The 16,091-nt window shown below is 36.9% G+C and overlaps 1 protein-coding gene across 1 annotated transcript; it reads right to left on the minus strand.

The window, feature by feature from the left end:
- Nucleotides 1-14,642: 14,642 nt before the first annotated feature.
- Nucleotides 14,643-16,091, minus strand: LOC138877754 (uncharacterized). The gene has a single exon (XM_070157387.1). It carries the CDS (start codon nt 16,089-16,091, stop codon nt 14,643-14,645), a length of 1,449 nt encoding a protein of 482 aa, XP_070013488.1.

Raw genomic sequence — 16,091 nt, forward strand, 5'->3', positions numbered from 1 at the left:
TTTCAAAAGCAACATTCAAACGTTAAATTTTTTTGTAACTTCAACAGTTACAATGACTTTTTGATTTAGTGCTTAATGGGCTATTAAATATAGTGAGTGAGGCTTTATTAAAAAAACAAATATATAGAATGAATGAGATGAATATTGAAAAAATTGCCAAAAAAGGAGAAAAAAGATAAATGGCAATCCTAGTCAAAGAGGTGTGCCAAGTCATCTTTTTCATTCCCTCATTTATATATATATATATATATATATATATATATATATAGATTTGGAGGGAGGTGAATAAATGTGCAGACTTTCTAGCAAATGAAGGTCACAAACATAATGAAAAAACTACTCCCTCCGTTTCAATTTATGTGAATCTATCTGACTGGGCATAAAGTTTAAGAAAATAGAGAAGACTTTTAAACTTGTGGTGTAAAATAAGGTACATATATTTTGTACGGCTATAAATCATTGCATAAAGGTAAATTGTTTCTAAATAGGAAAATGAGTTATTCTTTTTGATACGGACTAAAAAGGAAATAAGTTCACATAAATTAAAACGGAGAGAGTAATAGTCTAGAAAGGTTTGCTCAAGGAAATGAAATTTCTTCTCTCGGCCGATTTAAGTCACGAAGTTTGTGAAAGATTTTTTAAGTAATTTATTATCTTTTTCAATGTAACCAAAAAACAAAATAGACATAAATCCCCTATTTTTCATTAATTTTTTGCTCGTTATGGATTTAGACATCGGTAACTTTACTTGAAACAAAGTTACAAACATTTAGAACTACCTAAAATTATTAAATGAGTTGTAAGCAATCGTAATAAAAAAATCATGTGACTTCGTAAAAAGTAATGTTGTTATTGTTCTGGTGATGGATAAAATATTATTTTTAGCATTTTAAAACTATTGTTCATTATTCACCAAGAAATTGGAAAAAACAACTTCTTTTTCCTTTCTGACTACTGGGCCATTGGATACGTGCACGCGTCATTGTGTAATCTGTCCGTCCTAAATGCTATTATTACTACTCGAAAAGTTGAACAATATTTCACTACTATATTTTCTAGAATTAATAGCGTTTTCATGTAAATTTTAAAGTTTGTAAATTTTCTTTCAATAAATTAAGAACCTGATTCCAGATTCACACAACAAAGTAGATATTTTGACCTGTACGTTCTAAATTTCATCATTATATTTGAGATGAAAGTGTAATATTTAGTGGAAATGCACTGCTGGGATCAATCATGGCATGGCCCATTTGAGTGTTTACTCCAAAATGAAAATGCTATGGGGGCAATGATATATGATGACTCCATCAATACCACACTCTTAACAAATTTTTTTTTCATTGTAAAAAGTATTTATACAATAAACTCATTTGAAAAGAGTTACATAATCCTTGTATAATTACTTTGATCCTGAAAGTCGCCTACTATAACAAGTTGAACTATATTTAAAAAAATTTATACACGATGGATATAACTTAATTTCATTTTTTAAATTTGGTGCTGGCAAAGGCTAGCTGTAGTTTACCTGGTTGGGATCATATGATCAGATCTGCAAATAGTATAGGTTTAGGTAATTGCACAGCTGCCCTTTTTCTTTTCTAGACTTGTTTCTTTTACTATAAAATTATATTAAGGTTGTCTAGGACCACATTGCAGGCTTTCCTCAAACAAGGAAGCAAATCAAAAGATTATTCCTCAAGTTTCTTTGAAAAAAATATATGTTATAGCAGCTTTTATGAATCATGACATATTTACTCTGCCATTATTAGACCAAATTGGAGCTCAGATCTCTAGTTTTGCATTAACAATGTCCATCAGTCCATGTACATAGGAATCTCTTTCATCTTTTATGGTTTAACGTTAATATTCAAGTTTTTTTTTTTTTTTTGTTGAGAAAACAGGAAATATATATATTAATAACTAAGGAGCGTTCAGTACAGGGTTATCACAAGATGTGTCGCGAAGGACACACTGGTTCCCTAAGCTTGCTAACAATTGATAAGCTTCAAAAGATAATAGTTTTTCATGAGTAGTAGTTTCAAATTAACTTTCCACCAAATCTATTACATCACTAGGGGGTTCATCAAAAACTTTTTTACTGATCTTCTGGGCATTACTTCTTCCAGCTGCTCCAAAAACTTGATTGTCCATTACTAGGAACTTCTTTGCTAGTTGATGAGCAGTCCTATTCCCCTGCCTGAAGGTGTACTGTAGGGTAACCTTCTGCTGGTGCATTAACCACCTGCAATCATTAACAACCTTGTTAAATAAATTATTACCTTCATGTATTGTCTGGATTACCTCTGAACAGTTCATCTCTATTTCAAGTAGGAAAAGTTTCCACTCATTTGTTGTCCTGAGACCTTCTCGTAGGGCTTTCAATTCTGTTGCTAGTGAGCCTTTTGTATGAGTTGATTTTGTAAAACCAATCACCCAATTACCATTGGCATTTCTGAAGACACCACCTAAGCCACAATTTTGGTTATAGCTATTGAAACTGGCATCAACATTTAGTTTGAACCAACCCCTTGGAGGTTTGTGCCAATTGATTTTTATAAGTAATTTGGAAGGGTGTATAGAGATTTTTTCCGTGAGTAATTTAAATTCTATAGCCCTCTGCATGATAAGAGAACCATTAATCGGGTTGGTAGAGTTATTATTGTTATTATTATTTCTATTAATCCAAATGTGCCAAATGATAAAAGGAAAATAAGAGTTCCAGTTTAGAAAAGCGTTATTAAGAGGATAGTTAAGGTCTTTTATTTGGATAAGCCAGTGTTTACCATTTTGGTTATTGTGGTGGTGCCATTGAAGGCAAGCCCAAAATTGGTTGACGACTTTGCATTCTAGGAAGATATGCTTTATGGATTTTTCATTAGGACTTTTACATATGGGATAGAAAGGGTCAATGTTTAGCCCAATCTGTGAAAGGTATTTTTTGCAAGGAATTCGATCATGTAGGCATTGCCATAGGAAATATTTTATTTTATTGGGACAGTCTAGTTTCCAAATCCACTCAAAATCTAAGTCAATGTTTTTAGTTCATTCCAGAGGCATATAACATGACCTATTAGTGAACACCCCCTTATTGGTGAAGGACCAAATGGGTAAATCATTTGCGGGACCATTGAGACGAATTTTAATTTTAGTGATATTTGCTAGTAGTCCCGGAGGAAGAGGAAAGGATATGCTGTCCAAATTCCAGTTGCAACCATCAAAGATATCTCTGATTTTTGTTAATGTATCCCTAGGGGAGGGGGGCTATTACATTTTTTCTTAAGTTACCAAAATTGGGGATACAATTTGTCTCCCAGATGTTAAGATTAGATTGAAGGTGGGGACCAAATAATACCCTTGGAGCAAATTTCCAAACCTTTACAAATACTTTTCCAAACGAAGGAAGATCTATTCATTGTGGAACTAGTACAATAGTAAGAGATGATAAGCTTGGCCCAAAGGACTAAGGAATTAGTAAGAAGTCTCCAACTTAGGTTAGCTAGAGTACACAGATTTTTGTTAAGAGCATTGTGGATGTCTAAGCCACTATTGGGATTAGGTTGGCAAAGGGTAGACCGGTTGACTAGGTGAATTTTCCTTTTTTCTGTTGAGCTACCCCATATGAAGTCCCTTTGGACTTTGTCAATCTCTTTTAGGGTTTTCTTGGGAAGAATGGTGTGTTGCATGTAGTGGTTTGGAATGGAATTTAGGCACAATGTTGCAAGGGTTGTTCTTCCTGCCAAATTAAAGAATTTTATTTTCCATGAGGCAAGTTTTGTTCTCATCTTATCGATTAGGAATTGATAGTCCCTAGGTTTTGGGCTATGGTTTAAGATAGGAAACCCTAGGTAGGTGCCAAAATTAGTACTTTTTTTTAATTTCTAACATAGTGGTAATATCTCTGATAAGAGTATGGTTACAATTTTTGGAGAAGAGTAATTTTGATTTTATAATGTTGATACATTGACCTGATAGAGAACAAAATTGGTCAAGACCATTTTTAATGGCTTGACATGATTTATCATTTGCTCTAGCCATTAGGGTAAGATCATCTTCAAATAATAAATGAGAGATTTTTGGACATCTATGTCCTAAGGATATAGGTTCCCAATTCTTAATGTCCACTTGATGCTCTATGTATCTAGTGAACATTTCTAGGCAGAGGATAAAGATATAGGGGGAAATAAGGTCCCCTTGTCTAATTCTCCTACTTGGCTCAAAATAATTTGTAAGGGATCCGTTGACTAAAATTGCTATATTACTAGTAGAGATGCAGCTCAGTAATAATTTGGAAAATTTGGGTGGGAATTTAAAGTAGTCAAGGGTGTGGCGAACGAAAGACTATTCTAAACGATCAAAAGCCTTTCCTAAGTCAATTTTAAGAATCATGTGGCCTTGCTTACCTTTTAATTTATTAAATTTAGAAACCAGCTCCTGAATGATGATGACATTATCAGACGTTCTTCTATTTTTCATGAAACTAGCCTGATATGGACTGATCAAGTGATCTAGGAATGGTTTAAGACGGTTGGTAAGAATCTTAGTGATTAGTTTGTAAATAGTGTTGCATAAACAAATAGGTCTGAAATTTTTAATGTTGTTGGCATTGTGGATTTTGGGAATGAGGCAGAGAAACGTTTTGTTAATTTCAGGAGGGATTTCCTGATTGTTGAAGATGTTATGAAAAAGATTGCAAACTGATTGACCTATGTGATGCCAATATTTTTGGAAGAAAAAGGGATGCAAACCATCTGGACCTGGAGATTTAAAGGGTTTGAACGAGAAAATAGCCCTTTTAATTTTAGAGTCTAGAAGGGGGGTATCTAGATTGTCTAGGTTAATTTTGTTACAACTAAAATAGGGATTTAGGGGGTTAGCCCATCTAGAATGTGAGTGAGAAGAAGTAAAATTAGAGGTAAAATAATTTTGAACATGAGACATAATTTGACTATGATCATTTATCCAATTACTAGCATCATCTTTGAAGAAATTAATTTTGTTTCTTCTTTTCCTATTGGTAGCTGAGACATGGAAGAATTTTGTATTTGTGTCTCCATCATTAAGCCTCCGGATTCTGGACCTAAGTTTCCAATAATCTTCCTCAATTTTTAGAATATCATTGAACTCATTTTTAAGGTCTAATTCTAAATTGCGAAGGAAAGTGCTGGTAGTATAGCTTTTGGAGGTTTGGATACCTTGGAGTCTAGCTAGCAATTTCCTCTTCCTTCCCATAATATTACCAAAGGTGTTGTCTTTCCAGGATTTTAATTTTTCCACAAAATTAAGGCTGGCTTTGAAGTAATCACTATAATTCCAATTATTTTTTACTATTGTTTGGAAATCCGGATGTTTACACCAAAAGGTTTCTAGTCTAAAAGAAATTTTGTGGAGAGATCTATTTCTTGGGATCAATTCTATAATAATAGGGTTGTGGTCGGAGTGGGTTCTAGGCAAGTGGATTATAGAGCTTTTAGGAAAGAGTTCAATCCACTCCTCATTTCCAAAAACTTTATCTAGTCTTTCTAATATAAGACCTTTCTTATTATGCATGTTGTGTTTTCCAAGTGTATTTGCTTCCTTTAAAGCCTAGATCAAACAAGTTACACTTATTGATTTTTGACCATATAAATCTAGCTCTACTATCCTTGATAGGTTTGCCACCAAATTTTTCACTAGCGGCTAGAATATCATTAAAATTACCTCCTACTAGCCAAGGTCCTTTATAAGAGTTGCTAATATTTTCTAGATATTCCCACATAATATTTCTATTATAAACACAAGTACTAGCATGTATAGAAGTAAAAAGTCAAGGTTTACGTATGGGAAGTACCTCTATGGTTGCATGAATCTCTTGATTCCTACGTACTGCATTTTGAACGTTGATTACTTCATCCTTCTACATCATTACCATGCCTCATGATTGACCCTCTGAGGGAACTTCAATCATCTCAGTGAACCCGAATTTATTAAGCATGGCTGCATGGTTACCTATTCTTGTTTCCAACAGTGTCACCATGCAGGGCCTATGTGTATCAATCATTTTCCTGAAATTTTCATTATTCCCTCCCCTTATATTTCATATTATAAAATTTGTAGGATGATTCATTGATATATTAACTTCAGGGTTGACCATCTCTCCATTCTCCCTTACCCCTCCCATTAGGACAGGGTTTCTTCTCATCGAAGGTACTAGGATCATCTCCTTGTTGCCCACTGTTGGGTCGTATGGTGGACGGATGTCCATCCATCGAGCACTTGTATAGGGATAACGGGTGTGAGCATGTGATTTTTGCCTCATATAAATTACTCCAAAAGAATTCCCAAAATTAGGTCTTTTCTTTAACTAGGTGTTATTTTTAGGAATTATTGTGTGATTTTCCTGATTGTTCGCATATATTTGTGTGCATGTTTAATTTTGTTAATGCATTAAAAATACAAAAATATAGCATTTTCATTTGAGATTTGATTTTTACATTTTTTGGAATTAATTAATAATTAGATGTTTTACAAAAATGAAAATTCAAAAAAATATAACATATTTTTGTGATTTAGTCAAATTGTGTGATTTTCTTTTAATTTGGCATTTAATTATTTGTTATAATTATTAGTTAGAGTTAATTAGTATTTTTAAGTTAATTTGGTGTTTTATAAATTAAATTTAAGAACTTTTTAAATTTTTGAAAGAAAAAGAAGAAAAGAAAAGAAAAAGAGTTAATAAAAGAGAGGAAATAAAATTTGGGCCAAAATTAAATTAAATCCCAAGCCCAAATCAATTAACCCAGCCAAAAACCAGCCCAGACCCGTCCCAACCCGGTCCGCCCTTACCAGAATCAAACGACGTCGTTTGGACACGCTTTGATCAGGGCCGTCAATTTTATTTGATCGAATGGCCCAAAGCTTTGCCCATCACCCGTATCCGACCCATTTCATCTGAAACCGATCCGGTCTTCAGCTCACTCAAACGACGTCGCTTCATTTAGTCAGATGATCCAAGCCGTTGATCTCGTTTGATCGAACGGCCTGGATCCAATTCCACCCTAGTATATATACATCCAAACAAACCCCGCCCCCTCAGAACCCCCCCCCCTATCTCGTCTATCATCTCCCTCACCTCAAACCCTAGATACCAGTCGCCACCATTCCCCACCGCCTTCCGGTGGCAGCGCCGGCTCCGTTCCCCTCCAAAATCACACCCCAGAACCACCCCAACCCCCTCTTTCCAAATCCATGATTCGTTTCCCTCGAATCTTGCCCGAACCTCTCAAATTTTAGATCTAAGGTTCAAATCCCAAAACCTCCGAACCCTAGCCGACTCCAATCCCTCCCAAATTAACACCACAAAACCGCCTTGACCCCCTCATACCTAATCCATCACCAGTTTCCCTCGAATACCCTTGAAGCCCCTCGAATCTGGATTGGAAAGAAGAAAAAAAACGAACCCCAAATCCCAAAAATCCAAATCGTTAGATGCTTGAAGATTTGAGATCGAAATCGACCTTAGTTGTGTGTTCTCAGTCGAGAACACTCGATTAAGGTCTATTCCGGCCACAAATTCGAAGAAAACCAAAGGCCTAATTAGAGACAGTGTTCAGATATTTGGAGGTAGATTTCCTGATTTTGATTTTTTCTATTTTTCTCATTATTATCTTCTTCTCCTCCTTTCTGTTATTAGAATATTTATTTGGTCAGTATTGTTCTATGTTTTTAGTTAATAGATTGTTTTTGATTTTGTTTGGTGTTGTTTTGTTTCTTAGTAGTTTAAACTCACAGTAGTTCTTGAATTGATTCCTGTTAATTTTATTGAAATTATTTCATTTTAAGAACTATTAAGCAGTCTGTTGGGAAAGTTTGTTTGTATAAAGATTGAATAACCTAAAATGATATGAATTGAGTTCAGCCTGGCACATGAATTTCAAGTTTAAAAACAGAAACTTTAAGATAATAGTGTGAATTATTTAAGTGTTCACCTACTTAAGAAGTTTCTAGTGGATAGTAGGGTAGTATTTGCACTAATAGATTAAATAATTAAGTGGATAATTGAATGGACAATGGAGTGGAGGATTAAAGAAATGAAAAAGTTGACTGGTAGTGGAGAGAACACTAACTTAATGCCTATTTCAAGGGCTGTTGAGGAGAGATAAAAAAAGAAAAAAAGGGAAGAAGAGACTGAAAACAGAAGATAGAGCTTCAGATATAGATAGAGGGGGGATTCGAAGAGAGATGTAAGAAGAGAGATACACAGAAATAGATAAAAAAAATCAAAAACGATTGCAAAATTTCAGAAAATACACTGTTTCATTGAGTCATTTGGTATTTTCTGAAGTTTTCCTCTAGTATGGAAGCAATTTCTAGTTAGCTGATAATAAAAAGGGTTTAAGTCGAGTCGGGTTTGGGGTCTGCTGATTTACTAAGATTGAAATTAGGGTCTGACTATCGTATCACATCCCTTGGCTTCAAAATTAGTCTGCTGGTTCATTTTCTGGTGTTGAATACTACTGCTGCTGTTGGTTACTGCTGATACCTCATTTTTCTACTTCCTTCTTTCATTTCCAGGTACACGTCTCAAAACTACCTTGATGTAGCTGTTGAAATAGAAATGAGATCAGCATGTTCATGTTCTCTATGTGTTGTACACTGATGGCTAGATAAATGTTAGTTAGTATGCATATTGTTTGATGCAAATCAAATTTGATGTGTAATAATATGGACTTTGAACGATATTGGACTGTTAAATTTGAATTAGAATTTGTTCATTCTGAATAGTAGTTTTAGTGTAGTGTATCTTGAATTCATGTGATAATTACTCATTACAGCTTAAAATTGGCTTTGAATCAGAATGTAGATCATGATAATGTTAAAATCGGGCCTAATAATTGATTTAGTAAGTGCAGCACTTTAGTTTTGACACCAGTGATTTGAGTTTAAGATCAGGGAATAGGCACTTAAATTGGTGAAGTGTGTTTGATAGCTCAACTTAGTCGTTAATCACTCCATTGCCTTCGGAATATGGTGGTAATACATAGTTAGGCATAACCCAAGCTTGAAATTGGAATCAAAATGATCAGTGCTTGCTAATTTGAGTAGGTGTACCTTGTTCTTACTTGTTACAAATTATAAAGTGCACATGGAATAGCTTGAAGCAAATTCAGTAGTATTCATTTTAATTGAATTAAGTTTGCTTGGTACAAAGATCAAGGCCCAGCGGCCTGTTTCCAACAGTTTTGAGTTTCAGCTCCTCTGACGCGGGCCCAGGTCTAGTTTTAATTCCCTTCACATTGGGACCTGGGCCAAGGTCTGCGACTGGCCAATTTTGGGGTACAAACCTTGATGTAATTTCTCTTTGTTGGGCTTATCCTGGAGTCCAATGGCTAGACTGTGGTGCAGAATTATCATTTGGTCTAGTAACAAATTAATTAGGACTTTTTCTTTTATTATTAGAAACAAATAAAAATAGAAAATCATAGTTGCTTTTAGGTTTGACTTTTAAATAATAAACTGAGATGAGCCTCGCTAAATAAAATGCCTAAATCGCGGGGCCCTCAATAAATGTCTGTATTAAATTACTTAGAATTCGGGATAGGCCGTTTAGCGAATTTCATGTCCCCCAAAGATAATAACACGTTAGTTGTAAGCACGTGATTTTTGCTTTACGAGCAATCGCTCCAAAAGAAAATAAAAATAGTAACAAATGGTTTCGCTGTACAATTGTTCGAGTTTTTCGTGACATGTGTTGTTAGTCATTTGTGGATCTGTCCATTTTTGCATTTAATCATTAACAAACAAAAATACAAAATATGTATGTTAGGATGATTAAACCATAATTCGGTCAGTAAAAGAAAATTCAAAAAAAATATATATATATATATGTGTGCATCGTTCGTTCTAGGCTTTTTAGTTAACTTACTTAAATAATTTTTGTGATAATTGTGTTAAAATGTTGCATTGTTGTTTTTAATTTCGTTATTTTTATTATTTATTATTTTTATTTTTTGTTTTAAAAGAAAAAATGAAATTAGAAAACAAAGAGTGAAGGAAATCGGTTTGGGCCAAAAGAAGTGAAACAAAAACAGGCCCAAAACCGGCATTCAAATCCGGTCCAGGTCCAGGCCTGCCCAAACACCTCCTGAAACGACACCGTTTCAGGCCAATCCATCTCAGCCGTTCCAATCAATCCAATCCAACGGTCCAGGATCATTTTCAGCAACCCGTGTTCAAACCCGACCCAATAACCAATCCGATCCAATCCCCCACTTAAACCAAACGACCTCGTTTAATTACCAAACGACCCCGTCCCATTTCTCAACATCAGATCTAAGCCGTTGAGATCATCTGATCTAACGGCTCAGATCCGATCAACCTCACCATATATAAACCTTCCCTTACACCCCACGCCCCCTATCCGAACCCCACCCCTCACTCGTCTCCTTCCCTGAACCCTGAAACCCCCAAACCCTAGCAGCCGCCCTAGTCTCCTTCGCCATTAAAGCCGGCGGCACGAACGCCGGTGACCACCCCCTGAACACCCTAAGACCCCCTCACTCCCCTGAACACGAATCCACTAACCACGAACCTCGAATCATCTCCTATCGTCTCGAATCTGGATTTGAAGATTCGAGACAAAACTCGATCTACACCAAACCTCACCATCTTTGTATCAGCCACTCCCCTGACCTTCCTCGTGACCAAACCAAGCTTGGTTTGGTCCGAATCTACCCACAACTCCTTAAAAATCAGATCTGGAAATCCAGACCTTAGAACACATGCACCTGGGGAATCCAGCTGGTCTTGAAAGGGGTTTTGAGGTTCAATGGATCTTAACCAAGGTGTTCTCATGTGAGAACACCCTGGTTAAAATTTGTTCGGCCTCAAATGGGCAGAGTTGAGTCGGATTTGGGTCTGTTTGATTTAAACATTTTTCGGTAAGTTTTCTTTCCCTTTTCGTTTATATTAATTGCTGATTAAGTCATTAGCATTGCTGTGTGGTAATTGTTTTTTTATTTTTTGATAGTTTCTTAATTTCTTTCCTCTCAGTAAAGACCTTTTATTTGGTCAATTGTTTCTGTGTATGATTTAAATGTATCATATGATGAGCATGTCCGATTAGTATAGTCGTCGCATGAATAACTTATATAGGCCCCAGTAATTGAGCACAAAATTGTCTGATGCCCTTTAGGTCCCTGAACGTATTGTTTATATGAGCGACTGATTATTACCTGCTATAATTAGTATAGTCGACTCGATAAATGTCGTTGATTAGTTTCTATAACTAATGAATCAAACGAGCTAATAATGTCGCATGACTAATTGAACGTTGCCACTAACTGAATGCCCCAGCATTGTTAAAATGGTTTGTTTGCATTGTAAAAATGATTGAAAAGGTTCAGCCCAGGCAGCCTTGAATTTGAACTTTCATCAGTTCAAAACTGCCCTGATGCTGCAATAGGCAGGGCAGTAATAATCAAGGTTAAGCAGGGGTATTCTGGGGTGTCAAAAGGACATAAAGATTAATTTAAATGAAGCTGACAAGTAGGGTACTAATTAAGATTAAACTAATACTAATGGGGAATAAGACACAAGGGTATGGGGCTTAAAATGAATACTAAAATAAGCCCATAACCCTGGATTAAAGAATAAACCAGGCGTGGGGAGCAAATGGCTGGCATCAAGAGATGCTCAAGCATGGGTTTAACAGGGTATGGGCAGGCTGCAAGTTGCAGCATGAGGGCAGCCTAGCTGCACCGAGTCATTTGGCTTATAAATAGGCCATTTGAGAACTTAAAAAGTGCTGGACTTTTGGTCTTCAGAAAAAGAGAAAACAAAGTGGAAATTTTTTAGTCTTAGGACTGGAGTTTTAATCTGAAGAGAGGTCTAGTGAGTCAAAAGAAAAACTGAAAAATATAAGGTAGCTTCCAGTAAACATTGCAACCAACCACTGTCTGAAAGTTGTATAAGAGTGCATTTTGGTCAAGCTGTCTTGGCCAAGTTCTGTTGTTTGCATTGACTGAGCTATTTCTGGTTGTTGAATTGGTAGTGTTGCTGTACTGAATACTCTGTTGTTGCTTCATCATTCTCTCCTGGGTTCATTGGTTTGTTACTCGACTATTTGCTGGTTCTTGTTGGTTCTGGGAAACATTGTTGTTTGTCTGTGGACTGTGGACACCACTGGGATTGTCCATTTGTCGTCCGACTCTTTGCTGAGCTTCATCATTATTGGCTGGTTGTTTGTTGCTGTGTTGTTGCTGTGAATCTGCTGATTGCTGTTGTTTGCTGTGTGCTACTCAGCTTATCCCTTTCCTTCTTCTTCTGTTCCTCTATACCAGGTACACACCTAAGACACTGTCAGATGTAGCTGGAAATTTGAGCATGAATGTAAAGGAAAGACCTGAAGAATGTTTTTTTATAGATATAGATTGTTACATTAAATATTCATGCAATGTGTAATAGTTTTACATTTTTGTTCTGGGTACTAGAGGTAGTCTTCATGCCTATAAATGTCAATGTATGGTAGTTGAATGCTAGAATGTGCATATAGGTTGGTGATGAGAGTATGCCCAAGGCAGTAGTTTGTATCTCATATTTAGTTCAAAAGTGTAGTATAAGCCTGTAATGTATGCCAAGCATGAAATTCGTACACTAACTAAGTTCTTTCCTTTCCAATAAATTGCTATATATGACTCTTAAAACCATGTTTTAAGATCAGGAACACAAATTCAGGGCCTCAACCTCACAAAGGTCGAGTTCAGGCCAAAACAGGCCAAGCCGGCCTGCTTCGAACAAGCAGTGGCCCAGGTCTGGCCAATCACGCTTGGGCTGGATTTGGGCCCGTGATTATTTGTTCGGACAGCCTCGTTTCTGATTTTAGGCGTTTCTGAATGTTGTTACAAACAACTTGCAAGCATGTAATTAATTAGGACTATCTACTGTTTTCAATTGATAAGGACAAACGCGATAAGAAACGTAGTTGCTCTAGGATATCCTTTTAAAATAAGAACGAGATGAGCCTCGATGAAAATAAACAAAACGTGCAGATGCGGGGCCCTTGTTTAAATGTATATTATCGAAGCATTTAGGTTCCAGGACGGGTTGTTTAGCAAATCTCACAACCCTCCTAAAATAACAATACGTTAGACTCTTTAGGACGCGCCTTAATAAATCTTACCTTCTTAAACTCGGGTGCGCATTTATGTGACCCAAATCCAATTCTCAACGGAGTCGAAATGTGTTTCTAATCACGGGTACATTGATTGTGACGTGGTTCGAGATGCATGTCCATGACGTTGCAAATTCATTAAAAAATAAAGAACGAGATGAGCCTCGCCAAATAAAAATACAAATTGCGGGGCCCTCAGTAAATATTTGCTTTAAAAAAATTATTTGGATTTCGGGATGGACCGTTTAATAAAATTCCACGGTCTTACCCAAAATAAATACGCTAGTCGCTTTAGGCGCGTCTTTAATAATTTAATTTCCTTAAACTCGGGTGCGCATTGATGTGACCCAAATCCCAATCTCAACGGAGTCAAAGTGTGTCGACGACCACGGGTACATTGATTGTAACGCCGGTTCGAGATACATTTTCACAACGTTGCAATTCCTGATAAAAACAGTAAAATGATAAAAGCGGTTAAAAGTTAAATTTTGCACATAAGTTCACACTTGTATAAAATCAGATAATCAAGCCGAATATGATAGTTAAGCGACCGTGCTAGAACCACGGAACTCGGGAATGCCTAACACCTTCTCCCGGGTTAACAGAATTCCTTATCCGGATTTCTGGTACGCAGACTGTAATATAGAGTCATTATTTTCCTCGATTCGGGATTAAAATTGGTGACTTGGGACACCCTAAATCTCCCAAGTGGCGACTCTGAAATTAATAAACCATCCCCGTTTCGATTGTCCTTTAATTGGAAAAACTCCCCTACGCCCCTCGGGTGCGGAAAAAGGAGGTGTGACATTAGTCACTTTAGGTGCGCTTTTAATAAGTTACTTTCTTAAACTCGGGTGTGCATTTCATGTGACCCAAATCAAATCCCAAAATGTTGAATAAAATGTGTTCAGGATTGTGGGTGCATTTCATGTGACGCAATCCAAAGACACGTTTAAACAACGTTCAACTTTCTCTAAAAATAATTGAATAAAAGCGGTTGAAAGCTAAATTTGGCACATAGGTTCAACATGTATTAAAATCAGATAAATAAGCTAAATATGACAGTTGAGCGACCGTTCTAGAACCACGGAATCCGGGAATGCCTAACATATTCTCCCGGGTTAACAGAATTCCCTACTCGGATTTCTGGTTCGCGGACTGTTAACAGAGTCATATTTTCCTCGGTTAGGGATTCAATCGGTGACTTGGGACACCATTAATCTCCCAAGTGGCGACTCTTAATCTTAATAACAAATCCCGTTCCGATTGCCCTTTAAGTGGAAAAACTCCTTTATGCCCTTGCGGGTGTAGGTAAAAAGGAGGTGTGACAACGGGCAGCTGAGCACATGCTTCTTCTCATGCCTCTCCGTGAAGAGATTTTTTTTATTCCGTTTAGGTTTGAGAGTTCTAGGGTTGGCCCTAAGTTTAGGTTTAGAAGGACATCGTCCTCCTCCATTTCTGCCTCCACTGGACCGGGTATTGGGTCTGCCTGATGTTATTGTGGAGGTACTGGAGGGGGTGGAGGTGGGACTGGTATCTCTTGGTTCCCCTGGTTGATGTCCCAAGGGAGAATAAGGGAAGGTCCAAGGTAGCATTTTGAGGGTTTATGGGGTTGAACTGGAGTGTCATGTTCCATTGTTCCCTCATTACCTAATCCATTTGAGGGTTCAATGATGGAGCCATTGGATGGATAATGTTGTTGAGCCAAACTTGGTTGAGGTAGTTGTTCATAGCCAACCCCATTTCCTCTGTAATGAGTTGTGCTAGATATTGGGTGTTGTGGAGGATCACTATAGCCTCTTGACCGTTGATTGGGACTGTGAAGGATATTGCATGGCCCATGAGGCCTAGCTCCATCCAACTGGTAAGTTGGTAGTCTTGGGCTTGGGGGTTGGGAATAAATTATCTGGGGTTGTTCTTGAAGGTGAAGGGGGGAATGTTTTCCATGTTGAGGGGTCTGTGTCGGCGTAGGATTTAAATTAGGTGATTCCTCCTTCGTAGGGATGAAGGAACTCTTGGCATTTTGGGTGGGGTAAAACGTATTTAATGAACTATTAGTAGGCGTGGGGTAAGGGGTAATAGAGAGGGGTAGCGGATTGGTGGAAGAACCAATGATTGAGTCTTCCAATTTTGTGTCTTTTGGTTGCTCTATGTCTTGATTTATAGGACAATTGATTTCTTCTTTTAGGTTTTCTAAGGGTGTGGCGATTTGGCTTCCCTTTACTATGTCCGATGCCATTTGGCCAACATGCATAGGGATAGCGATCTTGCCATATCTTAAGGAAGGATCTTGTTGAAGTCCTTTAGATAATACAAGATTTTGGGTAGATTTTTGTTTAGGGGGGGGGGGTAGGGTAGTAGGGGTAGGATTATTTAGAGGGTTAGAAGTGTCCGTTAAAGAGCCATTTTGCATGGCATTATTAGTATCTAAAAAGTTAATATCATTTGATGCCACGTTGGAGTCACTCATACAAGTGTCATTGTCTTCAAATGCCAAGTCATCACTTAATTGGGTAAATTTATTTTTACTAAGAAAATTAGTATTAGCCGTGGTAGTTTTTGGAAAAACCATTTGCCTATTGTCTAAGTAGTGATTTTTGTTTAGAGCAGTGGTTTGTTCTTTAGCAATGATAGGCTGAGTAGTAACTTTTGAGGGTTGATTAGAAGTAGAATGATCTTTAGTTTTATATTGAAGTAATTGAGTGTCCAAGTATTTACCTGTATTAGCATTGAAAAGTTTAACCGAAATACCTGGACCATTACTGCCTTTTACTTGGTTGATGGTAGGTTGAGAAGAAAATTTTCTACCTTGATTTTTCCTTTTATTGAATGAAACAATGATCCATTTCGCTTCATTATCTCCCTTTGTAGTTGTAGGTTGATGAACTTGTCCTGCATGGAGAGGATCGTTGCTTTGTTTCTTGATATAGCTGCACTGCCTCAT

The sequence above is a fragment of the Nicotiana sylvestris genome, chromosome 9 (assembly GCF_000393655.2).
Source record: "Nicotiana sylvestris chromosome 9, ASM39365v2, whole genome shotgun sequence".
In the NCBI taxonomy this organism is placed as follows: Eukaryota; Viridiplantae; Streptophyta; class Magnoliopsida; order Solanales; family Solanaceae; genus Nicotiana; species Nicotiana sylvestris.